Source organism: Aythya marila (assembly GCF_965140915.1).
Source record: "Aythya marila genome assembly, chromosome: 2".
Lineage (NCBI taxonomy): Eukaryota > Metazoa > Chordata > Aves > Anseriformes > Anatidae > Aythya > Aythya marila.
The window spans coordinates 152,132,345-152,156,920 of record NC_139043.1 but is presented as its reverse complement, the minus strand read 5'-3'; the positions used below and the strand labels follow the sequence as shown (position 1 = coordinate 152,156,920).

At 41.3% G+C, this 24,576-nt stretch overlaps 1 protein-coding gene across 1 annotated transcript in view; it reads left to right on the top strand.

Annotated features, from left to right (window-relative positions):
* Nucleotides 1-24,576, top strand: part of COL22A1 (collagen type XXII alpha 1 chain) — a gene marked incomplete at its 5' end in the record, with an annotated part of 198,133 nt that overhangs the window by 3,716 nt on the left and 169,841 nt on the right. The window contains one exon of the mRNA XM_082755403.1: nucleotides 1,402-1,968. Coding sequence (XP_082611529.1) covers nucleotides 1,402-1,968 — 567 coding nt within the window. The remainder of the gene's footprint in view (nucleotides 1-1,401; nucleotides 1,969-24,576) is intronic.

The following is a 24,576-nucleotide window of genomic DNA, read 5'->3' as shown; positions in this document are numbered from 1 at the left end:
TATCCAGGTTAGAGCCCAAAGGAGGTCATTGCCATAGATGTAGTGGGAATAGTTGGGGAAATCAGGGTCCTATAATGAAACAGGACAGATCTGCCCTCAGTGGGTGTGGATAGATGTGGGCTAGCTCAGAGCCTGGCAAAGCAGCAGGGTTTAAAAGCAATTGCCAGCAATTCAGAGGACACATATAACATCTCCAGTTCCATGGGGCAAAGAAAAGCCCTATAAAAGGGATGCAGTGGCACAGGCACTTGTACGGACCAGCTCTCTGTCATGCACCATGTTACATGTGTTTTTTTTTTTGTTTGTTTGTTTTTTTTCATGTGATTCGTTGTACTTCCTGAGGTGATGTGGGAGAAGAACTACTGGAGAAATGATGGCTGATGGTTGTGACCATAGATACATTGACTTTGTAGAGCAGTTTTCAGTCTTGAAACTGTAATTTGTTAGGGACTATAGCTTATAATAGTAAATTAAATATATCTATGTATACATTTTGTCCAGCTGTGGCATTATGTTGATATGTCTTGGTCACCTCTGGGTCTTTTTATGAATATACTGCTGGTTGGCTTGTCTGTGTTCAGAAAGAGATAGAAAACATCTCCTGGGAGATCTATTTTCTTGGCAAGCAGCTGACAAATATATGACCAGTCTGGTTTCATAAGGCAAGAAAACTGCAATTAAAATACATTTGCCTTTTGGATTACATAGGCCTCAGATTACAAATATCATGGCTGCAGCCAAAAGGGTGTTTGTGGAGATAAGTGAACTTTTCTCACACAAAGGAACTGCCCTTTGTTGTCAAGGAAGCCATCCCAGTATTCAGTGAGTCATCCTTTAGTCAATAGTCAATGGCAGAGAGCCTCAAAATCAAAATAATCTTGTTATAAACTTGCTTCACCAAGATATCATGCTGAGCAGAAGAAGTGCTTCTAGCTAAGCATAAATAAATCATAATGCTAATGCAAGAGGGAACATGAAAGCTTCACTACTCAAGGTCAGGATTGGCAAAGGGAAGGTCAGAGCAGGTCTCTTGAGCTGCCAAGGTCATTTCAGAGCATTGCCTGAGCAGAGGGACTGCAATGAAGTTTTTAAAAGAGAAAAATAGCTTCATATGCATGCAGATGGTGTAGGTGAAAGATTGAGCAAAGGAAGTTAGTAGTGCAGGAAGAGAAAGGCTTTGCATTTCAAAGAGAAGCGTGTGCCAATCTACTGTAGATGTCCTGAAACAGATGAGGTGAATCACAAGGAAGAGAGGCTGAGAATCTGCACTTTCTCTGCAGGATAGGGAGGTTTGCTGCCTCCTCAGAACAGCTCGCTGAGGAGCCATGCCCAGGGAATATTTGTTATATCTGATACTTGTCTTTCACCTTCCCTCAGCGATATATTCTGCCACTCCTGCAGGTTGCAAGAACGTTCACTATGACCTTGTGTTCATTTTGGACGCCTCCTCCAGCGTTGGAAAAGAAGATTTTGAGAAGGTTCGGCAGTGGGTGGCTAATTTGGTGGAAACTTTCGAGATTGGCCCAGATAAAACCCGTGTAGGTGTGGTGCGATACAGCGATCGGCCAACCACCGAGTTCGACCTGGGAAAATACAAAACCCGTGAGGAAATCAAAGAGGCCGCCAGAAAAATTAAGTACTATGGGGGCAACACAAACACTGGAGATGCTCTCAGGTACATCAACATGTACAGCTTTTCCAAAGAAGCAGGTGGGAGACTTAGTGATCGAACTGTTAAAAAAGTGGCTATCCTTCTGACTGATGGAAGGAGCCAGGATTACGTCTTGGATCCAGCCACTGCAGCCCGTCAGGCTGGAATTAGGATCTTTGCAGTGGGTGTTGGCGAAGCCTTAAAAGAGGAACTCGATGAGATTGCTTCAGAACCCAAGTCTGCTCACGTGTTTCATGTCTCCGATTACAATGCCATCGATAAAATTCGAGGGAAGCTGAGAAGGCGTCTCTGTGAAAGTAAGTAGAGCTCCCAGTTCTTCTACACAAAGAGAATTATAATAGGTGCAATTAACATTGGTCTGTGATTATTTCCTTCCATGATTACCTGGTTCTAAGTCTATGCTGATAGTTCTTTATTTTATTGTTTTCTGCTCTGTTCCCCTCTGTAAGAAGTTGTTTTACTACCCAGCGTGCAATGAAGCACTCACTTTCTGGGTTTTTCTGCCCAAGTCACCATTAAATACAAGACAGCTTCTAGTGGTCACCTGGAGAGCATAATATGACTTCACTTTTTGTTCTCATATAGTTTAGTTACTCTATTAGATTTTGTATTACTGAATAGATTTTAATCTATATCCAGTGTATTCTGGCATAGATGTGAAGGTTGACAGCTTATTCATACCCAGAATTTGATCTATTTTGTATATGAAATGTGCTTTTTTTTGCCTTTTTTTTTCCTTATTTTCTGGCATTATAATATGAAAAGAGTGCTCCGGATGCTTCTGAGATTAATCCTTTAGGAAACAAAAAGATACTTTTAATTTTTGGCCTTTCAGCATCCCAACTCTACTGACAACTGGTGTTCACAAGTGGTCTGACTACTAACCACATAAACCCTGCTGATGTTTTGAATGGTGTTTAATAGAGAACAGTGTCTGAAAATCACACAGTACAAATGAACTTTGAATTTCTAGCCCCTCGGAAAAGAACTGTAATAGCATTATGTCTGCTATTAGTACTTCTTACCTAGGTCTGTGTTGCCTTCTCAAGAAATCATTTGCCCATCTGACAGAGTATAATTCTATTTGCCCGTGGCTTTCTGAGCCCATACTAGGTCCCCACATAAGAGCATACCACTCATTATTAAATCCCAAAGGATTAATAGGATCATCCTTACTCCAGAGTGTGATCATTGTCACTTTCCAGGGTGTTTGCTTCCACCTTCACTGGTGGGTTTGTTGGAGAGAAATAAAACCACTGAAAGGGCAGGTGAAAGGGAAGAGTTTAGTTGTGTTAGATACAGAGAAATTTAAGGGGAAGGTGGACTGCTAAATGAATTGTTTCAAATGTGAGAACAAAAGGAATCAGACTGCCATCAATGAACATTATTAGTAAGAACATTATTAGTAAGAAAGCTAGCAGAGAGGAAGGAATTAGCTGAACAAACAATGAGTGGATAATGTGTACATTTGGAGGGACATTCAGGCAGAATAACAAAGTGTAAGGAAGTGAACAGTGACAAGGGGAATTGAGTATTTAAGTACATGGGACACAGTGAATGCAGGTAGATTTGAAAGAAATGGATCTAGGATAGGGGAGTTATTTTAAGGCAGCAAACACAGGTGCATAAAAATGTATTAATCTTTGCGATGGCATGATTTCCACGGGAACAGAATTTATAGGGGATAGGTGTACAACAGGTGTTCCCAGGTGGTGTTTTTCTGATTCAAGGATGCTGTTGAGATGCTCTAATGTCCCTAGACATAAGGACATTAGGCTAAGGATATGGTTTAGTGGGGACTGTTAGTGTTAGGTCAGAGGTTGGACTCGATGATCTTGAGGTCTCTTCCGACCTAGAAATTCTGTGATTCTGTGATAGAACCTTCATTCCAGTCTTAACAGGGGAGACTTTCTACTCAATGTCTGGCTTCAGTCCCTCTCACCACACTGGGAGCCTGATCTGGTTCTGTTTTCATTGGATATCAAAAAGTATTTATTCTCTTCCTCTGTACAGCAGTCCTTCCTCTTTGGATGGCTATTACAGAATCACAGAGTGGCTGACGTAGGAAGGGACTTCTGGAGGTCATCTGGCCCAACCACGCTGCTCAAGCAAGGATACCTAGACCAGGTTGCCCAGCCTTGCTAGAGCAGGTTACATATCTTTCCCAAGTCTTTTCTTTCTAGAATGAATACAAGGAAACTGCTCTGAGGCAGAATAAACTTGTTTAATTTATCGTTTTGCATGTTTTGCACTTAGTAGAAGGTGTCCCTGCCCATGGCAGGGGGGTTGAAATGAGATAATTCTTAAGGTCCCTTCCAACCCAAATCATTCTATGATTTTATGTGAAATGAAGAAATTACGGGTGGCGCTGGAGCTGGCCGTTGAAGTAGGGTACGAGACAGCAAGAGCACCATCAGCAGAAGTGTTAACGTAGAGATCAGGTAACTTTCTAATCTGAATATGTGAAATAGAAATGTTTTGGACGATGGCAGAGCTGGTGGAGAAAGAGACCCAGTCTATTCTGGTGCATGTGCCACTTTTAGTTGTGTTAATATGGTGGGAACAGGAGAGGGGTTCACCATAAGGGCTATAGGTATACATATTTAGAAGGTAAAACTTACAGTAGATGTTGTAGTTAACTTTCTGTAATTTTAATGTGACAACACTGCATAAAACAGGAATGTACAAACTACTGGGTGGGTGGAAGACGTGACAAGTGCACATGCCAAGTTGTTTGGTTCGTGCACATTCTGAGATAAAAGCATGTATCATCAGAACCAAGCCAGGGTTTTAATAGACATAATCTTCTGTGAGTTCCTGGGAGACACATGAATCAATGAGTGGAACTGGTAGGGAGAAAGTTTTTTGTTGTATTGACTAGTGATGAGTCTTCCAGTCCCTGTGCTACTGTACTATGGAACGTGAAGAGTTGTGCAGTGTTGCAAATACAGGATTTCATGACAACAGCTGCTCCTAATCTCTTGTCTCCAGTCTCACTGGATGTCTGTCCTAGACTCTGTCATTCCGTCTTGTTATATATGACTGAAATTATTTCTAAGAATATGTCATTATGAGCATTAGTAACATTCTCGGTCTCACTTGATCTTGTGGAAGTAAGCATAGCAGAATCAAAAAATAACATGTCTGCTCAGTGAGACATGGTGGCAGTGGGAGATATTTTTGCCAAAAGACTCTGTTACATTCTGGACTATAGTTAGCAGGCAAAAATGGGTGATGGTTTTACAAGACAGCAGGAGAGATGTATTCTGCTAAAAATTCCGGAGATGCTACTTGGTTTCTAAATAGGATTTCTGCTTATATGTTGTAGGGATAACAACAGACCTATGGAATATTTAAAAATATACTGGCACCTGCTTCTGGGAGGTAAATAGTAGGCTTATGCTTGTCAAAGAGAGCCAATTGGCTCACACACAGGTTTATTCGAAGCTGAACTTGATAACTTAGTATATGTATAAAGCTGTCAGACTGGCTCAAATCTGTTAGCTCTGGAGGTTAACAGTATCATCTGGTAAGCCTCAATGGGGGAGACGTTGCAATGGTTCCCTAAAACACCCGTATTTCTTAAATAACACTGATTCCAGTGCTCTGCACATTGTAATATTTGAGTTTATTGTGTTATCATTAAGCCAGACAAGGTACAGTTTTCAAAACTGACCAAAGACTTTCCAAAACTTTCTCACTACTCACTGGCTCCATAAAAAAGAAGTCTATGACTTGGACTACATCAACATGTATGATTTTGAAAAGAAATTTGGCATTAGACCTATAATCACTGCTAAGAGCTATTTTTTCTACATCTAATAATAGGAGAAGCACACACAGATGTTTTCTATGGATGTACTGTTCTCTGCATTGGTCTCCGTCCAGTAGTGAGCATTACGTATAATGTAGCCCTTCCTACAGTCAGTTTTTTGTTGCCCGTGAGAGTGATTTGTATGCCACAATGAGTTTTTCTGCAAATGTGTAGACCAAAGAACCATGTCATCATACGAATCTCAAGTTCTTTACAAGTACAAGGAACTAGAGTTGAAATGTTTTGATATCTGGTAGGTACCAATGCTTTATTATTGATTTTAAAGCAAGTAACAAGTCCTGTGATGAAGTCTCAAAAGCAATCACATGTTCAGATGATACATAAAATGTATTTTTCTATTTTGTATGTGTCTTTCTTGACTTTGGGTTGTGTGCACAGTGCATAAAATAAGTCCTGTGCTGCTACTGCTCTATTTCTAATGCAAAAGGGGCTCCGACTTTCAAGACACCAGCTTGAGTACCATTCAAAATAATATTCTAAAAGCTTCAGAGCTGTCTTTTCTTTGAAGTCATCCTTCCTCAGGTTCATGGCATGTTCGCAGAAGAGCTTGTCATCAGAAAAGAGCGCTGTTTCTTCTTGGCCTTCAATATTAAAACTATCACATATACTGAGAACAAAGGGTAGGCATCTGAATTGCCATATTTTGTGGCAATTCAGTGACTGACAATTCCTGAAAGACTTAATCACCGTGGTCAAATTTCAACTGAGCAGTTAAATATCTGAACACATCAGTACTTACCAATATTTACCTAACTGTTGACATGAACATTTTATACTCCTTGTTGAGCTCTGAGATTTCACTGCAAAAACATTTATTTCTAGATAGCTTTGCGGTAGACATCATGAAGTAGGGAAGGAGGTAGAACTCAACAAGCTGACAGGAGTGAAAAGCCTGAAATATTTTAATGAACTTAGTTGTGGTAGTTTTCTTTTGAACTTTGTGAGCAGAATTTGTAGACTTGGGAATCTGTAGACTGGTTTAACCTTCAGAGTTGGAGTATGACTCTGTTTGTGTTCTCCAAAAGTTCAGCTTCGCCGTAGTTTTGTCTTACCTGCTGGTATTGCAAGGTCATCTAGAAGCTGCTTTTCATTATTGTGATCACTTGTAGAGACCTTCCACAAATGTGAACATAACTTCTTGTCATCTGGGAAGAACTTGGGGCATGCCAGAAGTGGACCTATAAATTTACTTGGAAAAAATTGTGGCACACACCTCCACGTTGAGTGCAGAGAAGGTTGAGGTGTTCTGGTGTAACAGACTGGCTGAAGTCTGATTAGCACAATATGTCCCATGAAGATTTTCTAACTCTTGTGCTTCTGCCTCATGTATGCATCATGCCTGCCACAAACAGCATTTTTACTGTGACGTTCCACATTCAGCTCTTTAACAGTATATCCAGGCTATGTGCAGCTACTAATTTTGATTAGTAATGATGATTACTATTCTTTTTGTTTTATTAGTAATCAATGATTTTGATTCTCACTTGCAAATCTAGGCACTTCCAGATGTTTTGGAAAGTCTGATAAAAGCTGAGCAAACATCTGCTGCTATTTTAAAAAACCTGCAGTGACCCAGCTGGTATCACCTCTGATGTCTCTTGTTGCTTCTTGATGCTCTTGTCACCCCCAGCTGCAGTGGTGGCTTTTTCAAACTCTGTAGCATCTCCAGTTTGTAGTAGTCTTTTCATGTCACAGATGACAGGATCACACATCCTTTCACTCCTACACTTGCTGGATAACAGCAGTTTCCTGATAAGGCATAAAAAATCTGTGATATAATTTCAAATTCATTTATCTTTTGCTTGAAAGAGGAGAAGAACTTTCACTTTTCATGAATGGTGGGCTGAGAGGGCATAAAATATTTGATGGGCTCAATGGGAATGACATGCAACTTCCTTCTGCTATTTGGTGGGTTGAAGGACAGCCTGATATCTTGGTTTATGGCTCCAGCAAACACAGCAAGGATATTCTTTTTTTCTCTTGCAGCATTTTTGTTTGTTTGTTTTCAAAACAAACACTTGCTTAAATTCTTGAATCCAATTTCCTACTTGTTGTGGTCATCACCAGCTTAAACCAAAACCATTCCAGAGCTGGTGAAACGCCTGAGCTCAAGGTTGAGCTGTGACTTCTGGTTGCTCCAGTTCCTCTGCAGATCCTGTAGAAGTAACTGTTTTCCCAGAGCATAAATACAGTCCTGTATGGCTTGTGTACAATCTCTATATCACTTAAATAACTTCCTATTTCACTTGGGATTCTGAAATGAATAGGTTTATTCTGAGTTAGCAACAGTGCTGTTTTACAGCCAGTTAAGCCCAGCCCTGCTGCTAAAAAAGAAAGGCTTACTCTTCCCAGCTTCCTTCTCCCATCTGTCAGCGCAGGCTTTTACGTGGCCCCACCATGAACTACAGCAGGGAGACAATGAGAGTTGTTGCCTTCTTTCCTGGATTAATTTGCACTCTGATTTAGTTCACCGTGAAGCCACATGGCCATTTGCTGTTCCAGAGGAGAAACTGGCATGAGGTGAGAACAAGAAATTAGAGATGGAAGGAAGAGCTGGACTGTGACTTTTGGTACAGAACTGGTTCATGCCAGCTTTATAAACCACATATCATTTGTTAAGGGCTTCATAATATGCTCTCACTATAAACACGAGCCTTTTTTTTGCCATCCTACAGTTAAAGTGTGCACAAAATGGATTGCTAGGCAGGTTCTTCCCATTCAAACTCATCTTCTAGGCTTCAGCACAGCTTACTTGCCTTGAATAATCTGCCTGTTTAACAAAAATATCCCATTGCAGACTGATCTCTTCATGATTTCATTACGTTTCCCTTAAATAGGCTGTTCAGTATGAGTAATTATTGCTGCCTTGCCACTAACTTAGCTTCTGGTTGTTTGGGGTGGTAGCTGTAACCACAGAGCTCTCCCTCCTTGGACACGCACTGTGCCTGGCTGGGAGCATCTTCCTGGTGGTGGGATGAGTGACCCAACTATTGCTCTCACTGCTACTACTTTGCAAAGGGATTTATCAGTTTGGTTTTCTTCCTGGATGCTCTGGAGAACGCAATATGCTAGTCATTGTCTTCAGGTAAGGAGGAAATTCAGCCCTGCAACAGCTGTGGTCTTGCTTCTGTTTTTGGTCATGGAGCAAAGGTGTGGATTGAGCACTCATCTAAATAACATATTTTTAGAAGTAACTCTGTGGCAGAAAAAGGAGTTACTTCTACTCAGATATAGCTGAAAAAAAGGAACCTGTTCCAAACCTATAGCTTCTTACAGACCACTGGGGACCTTACAAGGGGCTCTGAAGGTAGAGATATAATAAAATGGCATCAATTAACTCTTCTGCACTTGCCTTTCTTATCTCCAGTTTCTTTCTTTCCAGTTTCTTTCATAAAAGTAGTAGCATCATAAAACATGGGCAAACTTTTACATAAAACAATGAATCTCTGGACTGCCAACAACGTATTCTCCAAAATCACAGAATCTAGCTGAATGATAACATCTCTTCTAGCTTGAAATAGTTTTTCTTGCTTTTCAGTTAAGAAATCTCTCTGAATAATGTATAATGTGCAGCAAAACTAATTGTAAAGGCAGAGAGAAGATTAGACCCATGACAAATAAAAGTGAGCCCCAGACATTAGAAAGAAACATTGAGACACTCAGGGAAAGTATGGGTCTCAGTGACAGGAGAAATTACGTCTTATGAAAAAATAATGTGCCATTTAGAGAACAAAAAGAGGAAAAATACGGTGACTGTGGGAGCCTTTCCTAAACAGGGTAGGAATGAAAGAGAAATACTGAAATAGGAACAGACAAAAGACTGGGACATATTGTTGTGTGCTGAAAGTTATTAGTAGCTTGTGTTTCAACACCGCCTGCAGCCCTCATTGATTTTGCAGGAAATCAGGGTGCTCAGCACTTTCCAAAATGAGGCTGTGGAGCCCAATACTTATCCACCTGCAATCAAAGGAGGCTTTCTGTCTGCTCCAGTGGACTCCAAAAGACAGGGTGAAAGAGAGGGCTCATCCTTGGGGTAGTACTTGGGTGTTTCTAATGGACCTGGGAGGAACCCTCAGCGGAAATAATAACCTCTGGGCAGGTGCTCAGCAGGAAACTAGGGCAAGGCACACAAAAACCTCTAAGGTTTCAGGTTTAGTTAAAGACTTTTCTGTCCAAGCTGAACAGAGAGATGAGGAGAAAACCACTGCCAGGTGTCCTTTGAAAAGCTAAAGGGCCTATAAAGCTCAGCAGCTGTTGTGTTGTCAGGGCTTTTTTCCTCTTTACTTAACAGCCCTCTAAGCTGACCTTTCACTGGAAGAAGGCCACTTATTTAATCTTCTAGGCCTGCTTTTTTGTGCTTTATGTGCCACAGAAGTCTAATGGTATCTTTCAGCACGTGGAGCTAGGCAATCACCCACCCTGGTTAGGTGCAACACTAAGTTAAAGATTTCCTCTGCTCTCCTTTGACTTGGGGACAAAGTTCTATTTAGGATAGGGAAAACCAGATCTGGAAACATGCTATGGACACTTAGCCCTAATTCTGCTAACAGAGCTGTTACAATCTATTTCAAGTGACAGAGAAGTGTGAGTGCTCATCAGAGCATGCCATACAATGCCTCAAAGATACCAGTCAAAGCACGCTTTTTTTATTAGGCTTTTTTTATTAGACTTTTTAGGCTTTCTCCCGAAACTTGGGGTATTTCCTGAGCCCCACAACCTCTTATGAAATAAATGTTTCTGTAATCCTCATATAGTAATGATGAGCTTGGTCTCTAAGGTTTTGTATTGTTTTTTCTTCTCCTGGCTCCATATTATTGAAGGCTGAAAATCCTGTGGTGGATAGCTGCAATGACATCTGCTACAGGTGATGAGGCTGCCTGAGTCACTTAGGCTAAAGTTTAGCACAAAAACTCTGTCCTGGTTATATACAAACTTTCTCATCAAAGAGTTTCACTGGGAAACTTGCGCCATTTTGCAGTGTTGAATCAAAATCTTCGTATCACCTGAAAGCTGAACTGCTTTTGGAAACCATTTCACTTGCAGAGTTGAACCATGAAAGCAAAACCTTGCTGAGACCTAATTAACCTGTCACATTAACAACGCCTGAAACAACCTGGGCAGGACCACCTATTTATAGGATCTGGGATGAAACCACTGTTTCCAGTTGTCTGGCTGAATTGTGTTTAGGACACTGTGATGTTTATCCCTGTGCCCAGGACTGAAGCAAATCTTGTCATCTAAATTTCTAAGGGCTTATTTTGAAGGTTTTTAGGTAGATCTCTGATACACGGAAAACTTGTCTGACTCTCTGCAATAGAGATCTTCACCCAGATGTTGTTACTGGAATTCAAACTCAAATAACCATTTCCTTTTTCATCCAGCACTAGCATAAAGTGAAGTGATGAATACTTTATTTTTTGGAAAGCTTATAAAGTTTATCAGTTCTTTCTGCTACTGAATTTCATTTCTTATTTTGCTCTCAAATGAGCTGAACCAACAGAAAAAATTGAATTGCAGTGTACTGGTTTGTTGAGAATATTTCTTCCCCAATGGTAGAGCCGCAGTGTGGTTTAGCTGGTGGACTATTTTTGTTAGCAAATTGTAGGGTTAGAGTTGGTTAGAGTTTCAATCCCATCGAGGTCCCTACAAGCTACACCCAAAGACCAAATTCCTTTTTTTTTTTTTTTTTTTAATTGGTAATTGGTTTATAATATGAAACAAAAGCAGGGAGAGCATTTTGAACATCTAGGGTTTTTTGTTAGAGTAGTAATTAGTGTCTTTAAAATGCAAATAAGAGATTGTAACAAGCCTGGTGATATTGATGTAGTTACAAATGACAGAGAATGGTATCATTTTCTGGATGTCAGAAAATGCCTTTTGGTGTGCTCTCTGTTTTGGGAACTGTGAGTACTAACGCTGATCAAAAATAAGGAAGGTATATTTCAGGAAAATTAGCTGGATCAATCGGATACAGTGATTTTTGTCCCTCACTGTTCATAAACTGTTAAATATCAGTCTTGTGTGATGTCAAATTTCAAAACTCAGTTCATTTCATCACATCTTAATAGGAAAAATAAAGTGTCAGTTCAGCTATAACTTGATCTGTATTCTAGGAAATTAAACAATACATACGAACACACATATATTTATATATATGTGTAAGCTCTAGAAAACAAAGCTGTGTCCTTTCAGCCTGAAGCATCAGTCCTTCCTTTTTTTTTTTTTTTTTTTTTTTTTTTTACAGTGAGGCAGATAAAAAGCCCTAACATGTTAAAACCCTAGTGAAGATGAAATACAGGACATTTTTACTGCAGTGTAACTACACACGATCAACCCAATCCACCACCTCTGGGCAAGCCTTCGTTTAGCTACACTGCAGTCAGAATCACTGTGCTTTTTTCCCCCCAGGGTTTTATAGCAAGATGGATAACATATATTAGTTATCTGCTATAAAAACCTCTCACTTTTGGCAGTGAAGACATAACATCTCTGTGAGAGGCTGCAATACTAATATAACACAAGTAGGATGGCGCAGCAGAATTTTAGTCTCTAGTGCTAACGCTTTTTGGCAAATCACTCTAATTCCTTGAAGGGTGTTTCTGAGTTTAAAACAGATGTTGGATCAGAACCGAGATCCATAAATTGAATTAAATGATATTGTATCTTTACCTTCAGGTGTCTTCAGTGGGATTCATATTTCCTGACTTCAGTGGCCCGAAAGCTATTTGTCTAGACCCTTTTGATAGTCAGTGAGAAGGAGTAGACACCTCCAGAGGGTGATTCATCCTTTTCTAAGAAGACTGTCCAAGACAGGTGGCATGATTCAACTTTGGAGTGCCTATCTCTTTTCATTAACTTCTGAGAGAGCTTAGATAACTCGCTTGTATCCCTCGCGTTGACAGCCAAAAGCAAATGAGTTGAATCTTTCCCACAGTACTTTGGGAATACAATAATGTTTGGTTCCTTATTCTAGTAAATCTGGCTGTTGGGACCTGCGTTACAGGTGCATATATAAGCTAGCGTGGTTGTATCGTCCACATCACATTTCTTGTCTACTTATCTGAGGCTGTGGTATTTGTGCAGTTGCAAGAGACAACGCCAGGTTAGAAAAATATTTTCTAGTACTGCTAAATGTTTTGGGTCAAATATTATATTAGTAAATTGCACTTTGTCCCTCAGTCATGTGTAGAAAGGACTACACTTGCAAAAAGAATTGTTTCCTCTCCTTTATCTTGGGATCCTTCCCAAGGATTGTGGTAAATTGGCTCTTGAAGTAAAGTGCACAGTGATAGTACCTTGTGCAGTCTCTTGGCTCATTATAGCAAGGAAATAATGCTTTAAAAACCAGCTAATGGCTGAAATACAATTAGGAGTAATAGAGAAGGAGACAGCTATTTTAATTAATGTTGTTGAAAGACACCTTCACTAAGGATAGCCTTTTTTTCCCGTTAATTGAAGCACGTAGGTTGCATCCTGAGACAGGCCCACAAATCCACTCTTGTTTAATGATCTTTCAGGTTATCACTGTAAAAAAGACAGACACAAAACCAAACTGTTCTCTGTACTGGAGTCAAAATGGGAAGGGTCCTAGCTCAGACCTGTTCACATGCTACCAAGTTCATGGTATGGGCCCATACCAGTCATCTTCCCATCTATGTAAACTAAGAATCATAGAGATCATGTGTAGGACCTGGTGAAAAAGCCCAGCTGAAGAACTGCTGGTGCTTCTTGTGGGTTTGGGACTATGAACTGGAAAGCTGGCAAGTGACTTTGGATCATCAGAGTGTCCACATATGGTAATTAAAAAGTCTTGAATAAAGTTCACATCAATGATCATCTGATCTCATCAATGTATGTAAATACCTGAAGGAAGGATGCAATGAAAGTGGAGCCAGGCTCTTTCCAGTAGTGCCCAGTGCCAGGACAAGAGAAAATGGGCACAAAATGGAGCTCAGTAGGTTCCCATCAAGCAGGCTTCTGTGCTGTGTGGGTGGCTGAGCACTGGCACAGGTTGACCAGAGAGGTTGTGGAGTCTTCTCCTTGGAGATCTTCAAGTCCCTTCCCTTCGATGGCTAGATTAAGAACCTTGGATATCTTCTTTCTTCTTTTTTCTTTTTTTTATTTTTCATTCCCTATGTATGCACTGCCCTACCCCAGGGGTCCTATCAGAATATACACATTGGCATAATCCCCCTGCCCTCATGCAGTTTAGGGAGAGCCTGCAGTCACAACTCACCTTCCAGAGACACGACCCCCTTCTAGACTCGTGGCCCTATTAATTCTGAGCTTGCTGCTTTAATGAAAAGGTTAACAGAGCATAGAGCCAGAAGGAAGCCATCATTATCTCAGCTTTATCACACAGGCCGTGAGACTCCCTGAACTGTGAGTATACAACGTCTTGGGCAAAAAAAGGCAAAACGTCCTAGAAAATTTACTGTGCTAGTTACAAATCAATATATTTAGGAAGGTATCTGCTAACTATTCCTCCAAGCTATCAGAGAGATCTGGACTGGAATAGTGAGTCATGCATGTTGATTTTTAACAGAGCTGTTTGAGGAGACGAGTGTAAAATTTGCAGAGCTACAAATCTTTTGAAAATTCAACATCATTTCCATTGGCTATCTCTATTCCTGTTAGCAAGCACAGCAGCTGATGCTTGGCTTTTTTATCTGATAAACTGTTCTTTGACTTCACAGTGGCCTTGATGATAACCTGAAGAATTAATTTCCTTGGACTAATATTATATTTATGATGTAATTTTTACCAAGGTAAAATTTATATGGTCACAGTTTTATATGCCGTGAGACACTGCATGTTCACACAATGTAGGATGGCACACAGGATCCTCTTTATGGCTGGTTCAGAATCAAGGATTTTTATCATCTATATTTAACAGTTTATCCCAGTGGGTGGGATTTTTTTTTTCATTGTAAACCTTTTTGCATATTATAATTTAGCTAAAAATGCTGTCCAAGATACTTGCTGACATGATGAGAATAAGGCACAGGACCTCTAAGCAAATGCAATTAGTGCATGGATTACTACACTCTGCAACCACACTCAGCCCTACAAACTATTTTTGGGATGATTACATACCTCAAGTAATTTGGCCTTGGAGGTGGCTATATTTATTTGTCTAAGTGCAGGAGACCTGTAATAAAATAAAAAAAAAAGTCTCAGTTTTTTTCTTTGATTTTCATGGGTTCATGCCTTGGCCATAAATGTTACAACCCGTTGAAATTTCCAAACCCATCTCTTCGTTTCACAGGGACAGGAAAGTTATTCCTTGTTCAGATCCTACTGGAGATTGTTTCCTTTTTATTTATTTATTTATTTATTTTTAAAGTGCTCTTAATTCTTAATTTAGATTACTGCTAATGCAGTAAGATTTATTTTGTGGCTGTCATCTAAAGCTCGGAGTAGTTACACTCATTTGTGTTTACACTCAGTACTATCTCACTGCAAGTTATTTTCCACGAACTCCTAATGTAGTAAGATAATATATATTTTTTTTAATTAACCAAAACCTCAGAGAAAGTATTAGACTCTGATTTGCCACAACATTGCACAGCTATTTACATCAGTCCTGAGTCATTTCTGGTGGATTCAATGGTTTTCTTCCGTTCACACAGCAGGGCAGTAAGAGATCTCAGAGGAAAACCTTAGGTGACCTGATTTACACGCACATCATGCTGGAATTAAGCTGTTTGAATACTGCAGCAGTGGCACACGTCGCCTGGTGTTTCCCAGCAGGTCTTGAGCCTAACCTTGAAGGATCTCTGCTGCTGAAGGAGCCACCCACATTGCTCTCCATCTCACCTATGTACTCACAGACTGCTGTGAGGTTGGGTTTGTAAGATATCCTCACCACGTTGGTGATTTTATTAGATTGTAAAGCACCGATCTGCTGTTAGATGTGGTGCATCTCCCTTCACTATGGGGAAAACTCTGAAGATTTGTGTGAGAGGCTTGGTGCCTAAAGAAGACGCATGATCTTGGTGTAAGATCTGTTTCCATTCTAAAACACAGCTTGTCCTGTGAAGCCAATGCAGAAAATCTCTTTAGGAATTTATTTGTTTGGGTATATGAGGTTGCACTGGGTATGGGGTTTGCATTCCTACATCTCCCTAGTGTGCTTCAGAATTCAGTGTGGACATGGCCTGGCTTTGTAGCTTTCCAGATTTTGTTTCTGCTCACTTGTCTTCTCTTGCTGATAAACAGACATTGTCGGTGTCATGCTAGGATGATGCAAGGTTGGGGCAGTTCAGGAGTGTTGCAGCAGCCCTTGAGGCCGTAATTGTGTGAAGCTGGCCCCTTTCATCTTCTGTTCTGTTCTTTTTTCTTCCCAATAATTGTCTTCCCTTCACCACAAAGTGTACAGGAGAAAAACAGCTTTTCAGGAAAAGTGTTTTCTACCCGTAAATCTGTGTTGCAGTGGGAGGAGAGGGAAAAATGCCAAGAGAAGCAGATAGAAGTGCAGAGTCACAAAGAGTTTGGGTTGTCTGTGGCTTCTCCCCTCTGTTTGTTATGGCATAAGCTTCCGAATCACCTGGTGACAGCAGAAGGCAATGGAATTAGTGCCCTCCTTCATCTGTTTAGCTTAGGGAGCCACAGCCTGTGGCTGGGTGGTTTCAAACTGAGTAGAAGATGAAGTCTAGATCAAGACACTTAGTGAAAGGTGGAAGCTGATCATCTTTTTGGGGGGCATTTCTGGCTGATGGGGAACTCCACATCTCCTGAAGGACTTGAGCATATTCCACAATCTTCACTTGGAGTTGGGCTCCTTTGGTTAGCAGGCTCCATCCAGAGCCTTTCTTTTCACTTCACTTTACTCAGTGCTTTTTATAGCATCTGCTAAGGGATTTTTTTTCTTTAATGTAAATATGTGCATATATATATATATTTATATTCATATATATATATAACCACATGTGAATCAAGTGATTTTCTTTCAGTAAATGTAAATCCAGGGAATGTAAACCACAGGGGTGGCTAAACATGCTATTCATGCTGGGTGGGTCTGTGCTCCCATGGGGGGAGCAGAAGTCCTAATTTCAGGATAGTACAGACTGAGTCTCCATCAAATAGATGTTTAATTATATGATTTTGGAGGGGACAGTGGAGAACACAGACATATATCTGCAATGTATCTATAACTGTATAGTCATTTTCTGCTTAAGATTTTTTTTGTTTTGCCTTTTTTTTTTTTTTTTTTTCTGACATTGTGCATTATTTTCCAAGAATTGGTAGGAACTATAAAAAAGCAGCTGAAGTCAGTAAAGAGAAACCCACTTCGGGTCTGGGTGTCATTTGTTTTCCTGCTCATAAGCGGAGCTTTTCGTCTCACTCTTGTCTCATCATCAGGCTGGATGCCAAGTTTGAGTCTCCCTACACTTTTAGGTTTGTAGCTAAGGAGGAACTGTGCTGGAGTGATAGTGTGAAGAAGTGTTAAATGTTATCTTTCACCTAGGAAAATAAAACACAGAGCTTTCTCCCCTAAGATTCTGCCTAGCATCATTTAACCTTCCCTGCTGGATACACAGCTTCTGCTATGGCAGCTCTTTTCAATGAAAATGAGGCATGTAGAGATGAAATGCAGCTGCAAGTGGATGCTTTCTTAGTTAAATAATGTACACCACGACAATGTTAATTAAAAAGCAATTGCATTTAGCAGTTAATGTACCTGTAGTTAAGGCAAATAGGATCTGCATACACAGCTTTATGTTTACTTGGACAGATACTTTATGATGAAAACTTGTGTTTATTCAATAACTGCATGAAATACCTTCACAAGAGAGTCCTTGAGCTGCAGACATGTGGTACTGATACTGCTTCCAATATAGACCTATTAAAATATTGTCCTGTCCTTAGCAGGTGCTTGCCCAGCCCTCCTTAAAGATCAGCAGAGAAGACATATCTATATTCGAGTCTTGCGTCTCTGTTTTAAATATATAGGTCCAAATTCATTCTTGCTCAATAATTATAGCACATATTAATCCGCCTCATGATTCAAGACTTGCTTCTGACCAGGGATGAAATTTTGTCCTTTACTGCCCAGAGATAATATTGCCATTCTCTCTTTCTGCTTTTCATATTTATTAAAAGGCCTCTGGAGTCTCTCTGGAGATTCTCAGTTTTATTATATTTGGAGAAACATGATCTCAGTAACATACTCTGATTAAAAGAATGGATTTTGTGTTTTTATTATTATTTTTTTCCTGGTCTAAGAATGTGGCTTAAAATATACTTCCTTTCAAAGAAGACTGCCAATCTGTTTAATGTATAATTCTTTACTTTGGGCTGAGTCTGAATCTTATCTTTATGTTACTGTTTTATTTGGAGTTATAAAGTGACCTTGCACTAACTTAAAAAATTCATGCCACATTAAACACCAGTCTTGCTAATGATCTAAATTCCCAAACCACCTGTAGAATAATATATTAGGGGGTATGACCGTCAGTGCCCATCATGCCTTTGAAGAAGTATGGAAAGCTGAAAACAAAGGGACAGTCAGCTATATTAGAACTTGTTGCACTCATGGGAATTGTGGAGTCAACCACAGCCTCTGCATAACAAACCGGACCACAAACACTTTGAAAAACACTATGGCACATTGACTGGCTAAATCCCTGCATCAAGACAAAAGTGGAAACTGAAGGCTGCTTCTCAAGGGGCAATATATATATATATATATATATATATTTTCTTTTTAATTCTGAAGCTAATTAATCACTGCAACAAGATCACCAGGAGTGTTGCTGGAGTGTGTCCCTTTGGTCTTTTTAAATGCAGGTTGATGCTTTTGTAAGAGGTGGTCTTGCTCAGTTCATCCTCAAACTGCTGGTTTTAACAGAATTTCCTTCTGCAAAAGAAGGGATTAATTCCCAAACTAGCAGATATTTCAGTGGGACATGAGCAGTCTGATGTCCTGTACAAGAAGCTTTGATGCTGGTCATTCTCTGTAGCTGCAAAATCTGTTAATCTGGTAGTAAGAGATGAAAAACCCTCTTTGAGAGATCACCAGTACAAGCTTTCCTCCAGACAAAAAGCTACCAGAGCAGCTCTCTGTCAGACTGAGCTTCCAGACTCTGGTGGGAGGGATGTTTAGATCTATAACTGTTTATGTGTGGAGGGTTGTTTTTTTTTTTTTTTTTTTTTTTTTTTTTTTTTTTTTTTATTGCAGCAACTTTGCCCTGGCATGAACAGAAAATGGGAAGAAGGAAAAATGGCAAACACGTCCCTGATTAGAAGGCAAACTGTGCCCTAATGGAGATGATTAGAGACAAATTGAAGACTTTGTTTGTACATAAGGCAGTAGAGTGCTTTTCTTGTGTGGTGGCCTGGAAGGCTGCCAAGATGTTTCTCAGTTAGCTAATCCTGAGTCAGTTAGGGGCACAGAAAACAATGCCACGTATCTAACACTTCCTAGGGAAAGAGGGCATACGCTCATGCCGGTGATCACTGCAGATAGCAAGCTCTCACTTTCCCACCGGGATTGCTGGCTCCGTAGATACTCTGACCTCTGACCTGCCTGCTTCCTGGAGAGGCAGTGCTGGGTCAATTCAGGAGGAACTGGTCTTGGAACTGATCATTGTAAAGACAGAGAGTTCTGCTGTGAAGCCAATGCTGTGATGGCTAGGGAAGGCCAGGTGAAGTGCATGGTATCCCTGCCCATGGCAGCAGGGTTGGACCAGAATCAGAACCATAAAATCACAGAATCACAGAATCGTTTGGGTTGGAAGGGACCTTAAAGCCCATCTAGTTCAACTCCCCTACCATGCGCAATGACACCTCCCACCAGACCAGGTTGCCCAAAGCCCCATCCAGCCTGGCCTTGAACACCTCCGGGGATGGGGCATCCACAGCTTCTCTTGGCAGCCTGTGCCAGTGCCTCACCACCCTCTGAGTGAAGAATTTCTTCCTAACATCTCAGCTAAATCTCCCTTCTTTTAGTTTAAAATCATTCCCCCTTGACTTATTGCTACCTGCCTGACCAGAGGATCCTTAAAGGCCTCTTCCAACCCAAATCACTATGATTCTATAACTTTATGGATGGGATGGATGAAGTCTGACATTGAAAGGGCTCAGTCCTGCATTGTCTTACTTCTCACATGAAAATTCATTCTTTCTGTAACACTGTGTGTCACATAAAAGCATGTCCTGCTCAGAGAAGTACCCCTGTGTAGGCCATTCCAGGCTGGAGTCACAAACATCTGGAAGACATTCTGCCTGTCTGTCCTCTTGGCCAGCTAGACTACCACTAGTAGCTTAAGGCAGTGTCCTGGTGAAGCTTAAGCTACCATTGGTAGCTACCACTGGTACTTAAGGACTTAACATGCCCTTGTCTCCTTTGTGCTCTATCGTAAAAAAAGCTGGAGTAACCCCTTCACATCCTTGCCGTTCTGGATAGCTCAGAGTGAGCTCTGGGATTCAGGCCACTCTCAGTAAGACTTCTCCCTCTGTGGGTTGCTGTGCTGAGGAGTAGTGATGGAGACCTTGATTCTACACATACACACACAGTGAGACAAGGAGAAATGTGCTGTGTTAACGTAGGTGCTTGTGAACTGTACCACTACCTGTACTGGGCCTGGCCCTGGTGCTATCCCACCACAGGCCTTGGGACACTCCATGGGTCCCTATGAGGAGCAGCTGAAGGAACTGGGGGTGTTCAGTCTGGAGAAGAGGAGGCTCAGGGGAGACCTCATTGCTCTCTGCAGCTCCCTGAAAGGAAGGTGTGGGGAGCTGGGGGTTGGCCTTTGCTCACAGGTAACCAGTGTTAGGACCAGAGGGAATGGCCTCAAGTTGCACAAGGGGAGGTTCAGGTTGGAAATGAGGAGACATTTCTTCTCAAAATGAGCAGTCAGGCACTGAGACGGGTTGCCCAGGGAGGTGGTGGAGTCACTGTCCCTGGGGGTGTTCAAGGAAAGGTTGGACGTGGTGCTTAGGGACACGGTTTAGTGGGTGACATTGGTGGCAGGGGAATGGTTGGATCAGATGATCTTGGAGGTCTTTTCCAACCTTAATGATTCTATGATTATGTGGGTTCACTCTGTGCTAATGAGCACTTTCTAAACAATGCCCGGACATGGTTCAGGGGATAGCAAAGTCCTGGGCCAGGAAGCTTTCCCTAATAGGCAGTGGGAATGTGCCATCCAATTTTGGGGTGGATGGGAGTAGAAGAGTTCATCTCTGCCTTCTCTCCCTCATGGCCAGGGACCAAGTTTAGTTTGTATAGAAATATGTAAAAAGCTTTGAGCACTGTAAAGTGGATAGGATGTTTGAGTGTGGAAGCATTGGGCCATACTGCACTATTTTGGGGGTTGGTAGTGTTGCCCTCAGCTTGTCTTGAATGCTTGCATTGTCTTGCCTTTCACAGCACAGCCATTGAGCCTGTAATTAGTTCATACACTTACCGCATCCTTGATGGTGTCTTCTTCTGTGTGGACTTGGGTTTTCATGCAGTGAACCATGAAGTCTAACCTGATACATTGCTGGGATGAGGAGGCCAGTGAAATACAGAAGCTCATGGCACCTCATGATCAAAGGCAAAAACGTGATTTATTATATACAATTTATATAATTATATGATAATTACATATATAATTTTATGTAATCACTGTTTATTAAGGCAAAGTTATCTTTGACCTCTCCACAAAAGGCAAGCTGAGGCAAGCTGCCATTCCCTCTCCTCTCCTTGCTTCCCAATAACTCTTTGTGAGCCTCATGTAGATTAATCTCAGTTGAGGTGAATATCTGCCCAACCTCAAATTGAGGTTTGGGGGTTAGCAGCTATAACAGGACATTTTGCTGTTTTATAGCAGATCATTAGGGATAAGGCTCAGTTTGTGGTGTCCAACGTTGCACATTTAGCTTTGTTTCACTGCTATCAGCGACAGACGGGTGGTCAGAAAACAAAACACCCAGCTACATTCTGCACTCATTTACAGTGATCTAAATCCAGATTAATTTCACTCTAATGAATGAACAACTAAGCAAAAGAGTTGGCCTATCACCACACTTAGCACTAATTAGTATTTTTCTTACCAATGACTGCAGAAAAGCCGATCTGTTTTGTATTCTGAGCTGAAAAAACACCCTCTGGTTTGCAGTAATTTTCATCACCAGCGTGTATATCATTCCCCCGGGCTTCCACAGCTGCTTAGAAAATCCTGTTGGGGGGACAAAATAATTTAGCCAGGCTGCTGGTGGTGAGGAAGTGTGGTGCAGGGAAAGCTACACATGTGGTCTGCCATGGGGACTTCCTGGAATTCATGCTGGCCTCGGCTTGCTTGCATCTGTTTTTGTGATAGCTGCTTTCCATGCAAATAGACCAGCTTTTGTGAAATGCCACCGTGGACCTGTGTGAGTGGCAGCTGTGCTCTGCAGTCAGGGTAGCTTTGCCTTTGTTGGAGGGGTTGGTAGTTGCTTTTGGTTATTCAGAGCCTCAATTAAAGGAGGAGAGCTGTGGTTATTAGTTGTGCTCACTGGGGCAGAGCACAATGATGTCTGCTCGGCGTGCGAGGGAACCCCCTGGCTGCTTCAGACAGCTCAAGCTTCCAAAAGACCCAGGAGAAACAGGGAGGGGAAGAGGACAAAGTGCCAAGCAGGGGTACTTTGGGCTAAACATGCCGCAGGCATCCTACGCTCTGGAGGGGATGCGGGACAATGCGTGGGAATGGTGCCGGTGCCAACAAATCCTGGCAGAGGGGTCTTTGTTCTCCCATGTTGTTTGCTGAGCTGATGGGGGTCCCATTTCCACAGTCCTGAAGTAGCAGGTGGCAAAGAGCCAACTGGTCCACTATGGGACTTGTGGGGTGTGTTTTGGAGTTATTAGGAGGTTTATAAGAAATGGATTAACTTCCTTAGCTCTCTTTTTCCATCCCCATCCTTCCCCTCACATGTATGTCGCATAATTTTTATAATGAACTTATATTTTCTGCCACTTTATGGTTTTCGCCACTCTAGCTAATTACACAGACTATTTATAATCTTATCAGAAAGTGATAAATGAAAAGCTTTAATATGTCTGGTCATAATCCTGTAGCAGACTCCACCACTGTTACTCCCATGTCTATTCACACGCAATCCCAGCACAGTATGTGTCCTGCTACACTTCTGAAAGCTCAAACTTATTCTGCTGTGATCCTTGTCCAGAAACAATTTCTTCTTCAGGTCAGCACATAAAATCTGCTCACCAAGGCTGTATCTCTGCAAGATAAATCAGGTAAACATGCACAAACCTTTACCATATTCAGCTAAAGCTCAAGTCTCTCTTTTAAAGGGGAAGCATCCAGCCTCCACACCCTGTATAAAGCATGGGAAACAACTGCTTAAGTGTTACATAGAGCTCAAAAAAAAAAAAAAAATTAAGCACTGATTGCACAAATAGGAATTTACCTCTATCCTAGTGCAGAAGGGGGGAGTATTATCACAGAACCATAGAATCACAGAATGGGTTGGGTTGGAAGGGACCTTAAAGATCACCTAATTCCAACTCCCCTTCCATGGGCAGGGACAACTCCCACCAGAACAGGTTGCCCAAAGCCCCATCCAGCCTGGCCTTGAACACCTCCAGGGATGGGTCATCCACAGCTTCTCTGGGCTGCTTGTGCCAGTGCCTCACCACTCTCTGAGTGAATAATTTCCCCCTTACATCTCATCTGCATCTCCCCTGTTTTAGTTTTAAACCATCAGCCCTTGTCCTGTCATTATCCAACCAAGCAAAAAGTTTTTCTCCATCTTTTTATAAGCCCCCTTTAAGCTGCAGTGAGGTCTCCCTGGAACCTTCTCTCCTCCAGCTGGACAGCCCCAACTCTCTCAGCCTTTCTTCATAGGGGAGAAGAATTATCTCATATTACCTGAGATAACAGATATGAAAGAAAAAAAAATAATAAAAAAAAAGAAGCAACATCTGGAACATTCTTGGTGCCCATATGGCTCTTCAGGGGTGTGCAAAACAAAACAAAACAAAACAAAACAAAACAAAAACACCACCAACGACAACAAAAAATCTCTTGGGGAATTAGTGTTTTAAAATATGTGGTGTCTCTTCAAGGACAACTTCCGGAGATGTGTTTCAGCACAGATCAGTTGTGCTGCTAAGCTGCTGCTGCAGTTGGTGGCAGCAAATGTGGCCTTCCCTGAGTCTGCAAGAGCTTTTCAAAAGCCATTTACCATCTCAGGCTGGAGAGATGGTATTGCAGTATGAGCAATGGTTGAACGTTGTCCTTCAAGACTAATCAGAGGCTCTTGAGCTGAAATGCTCTACTTCTGCCTACAGTTTTTATTTTATTTCTGATTGAAACGTCAGTTTCAATTCTCTCTTTCCTAACTGGCAGCAGATAAAATTATCTGCCTCCTGCACTGTATAGCCCTACGTGCATGTGCTTGTGGACATGACATTGTGTAGGAAAGGAAACCACTCAGAAATGTTTGGGAACCGTTAATTAAGTGCCTGTCATAGGGAAAATGCTAATTCATTAAGACTGGAACTACCTGGGAAAAGCCAAATTAGATAAGTTTTTGGTGATGAAGGGGAATTGGAAGAAAAAAAATATATTATTAAAATGCTTGATTTTAACCTTTTTTTCAAAATGAAAAAGTTCCATTTTTGGTTCAAAATGTCCATTACTTAATGCATAAAAAAAATAAAATACAAAAATCAATGCAAATCACGTTCCCCTTCAGGCAGACAGCATACTCAGCTCTCTAGGTAGGAGCTGCAGGGATTGGTAGAGTTGCACTAAGCTTGCAGATCCTCAGGTGACACATCGTGGTGTACTTTTTGTGACTATGTAGCTGCAACTTTTATAGCCTGAATTCCTCCTGGAATGTCTCTGTGGAGGTTTGGGTCATCTTGCTGGCCGGCTAGCAGAACAGCACAGTTTGATTCCAAATACACACAGACGACGACACATGGTTACTGCACAGTGCAGCAGTCCTGTATTATGGCACAGGACATGATAAATGGGAGCTTTTCTTGCACAGATAGGCTCTTAGTGAGGAATGAAGATCTCAGTATCCAGAAGTGGCAGGGTTGTAGCTGCTGATTGATACTCATGTGCTCGTT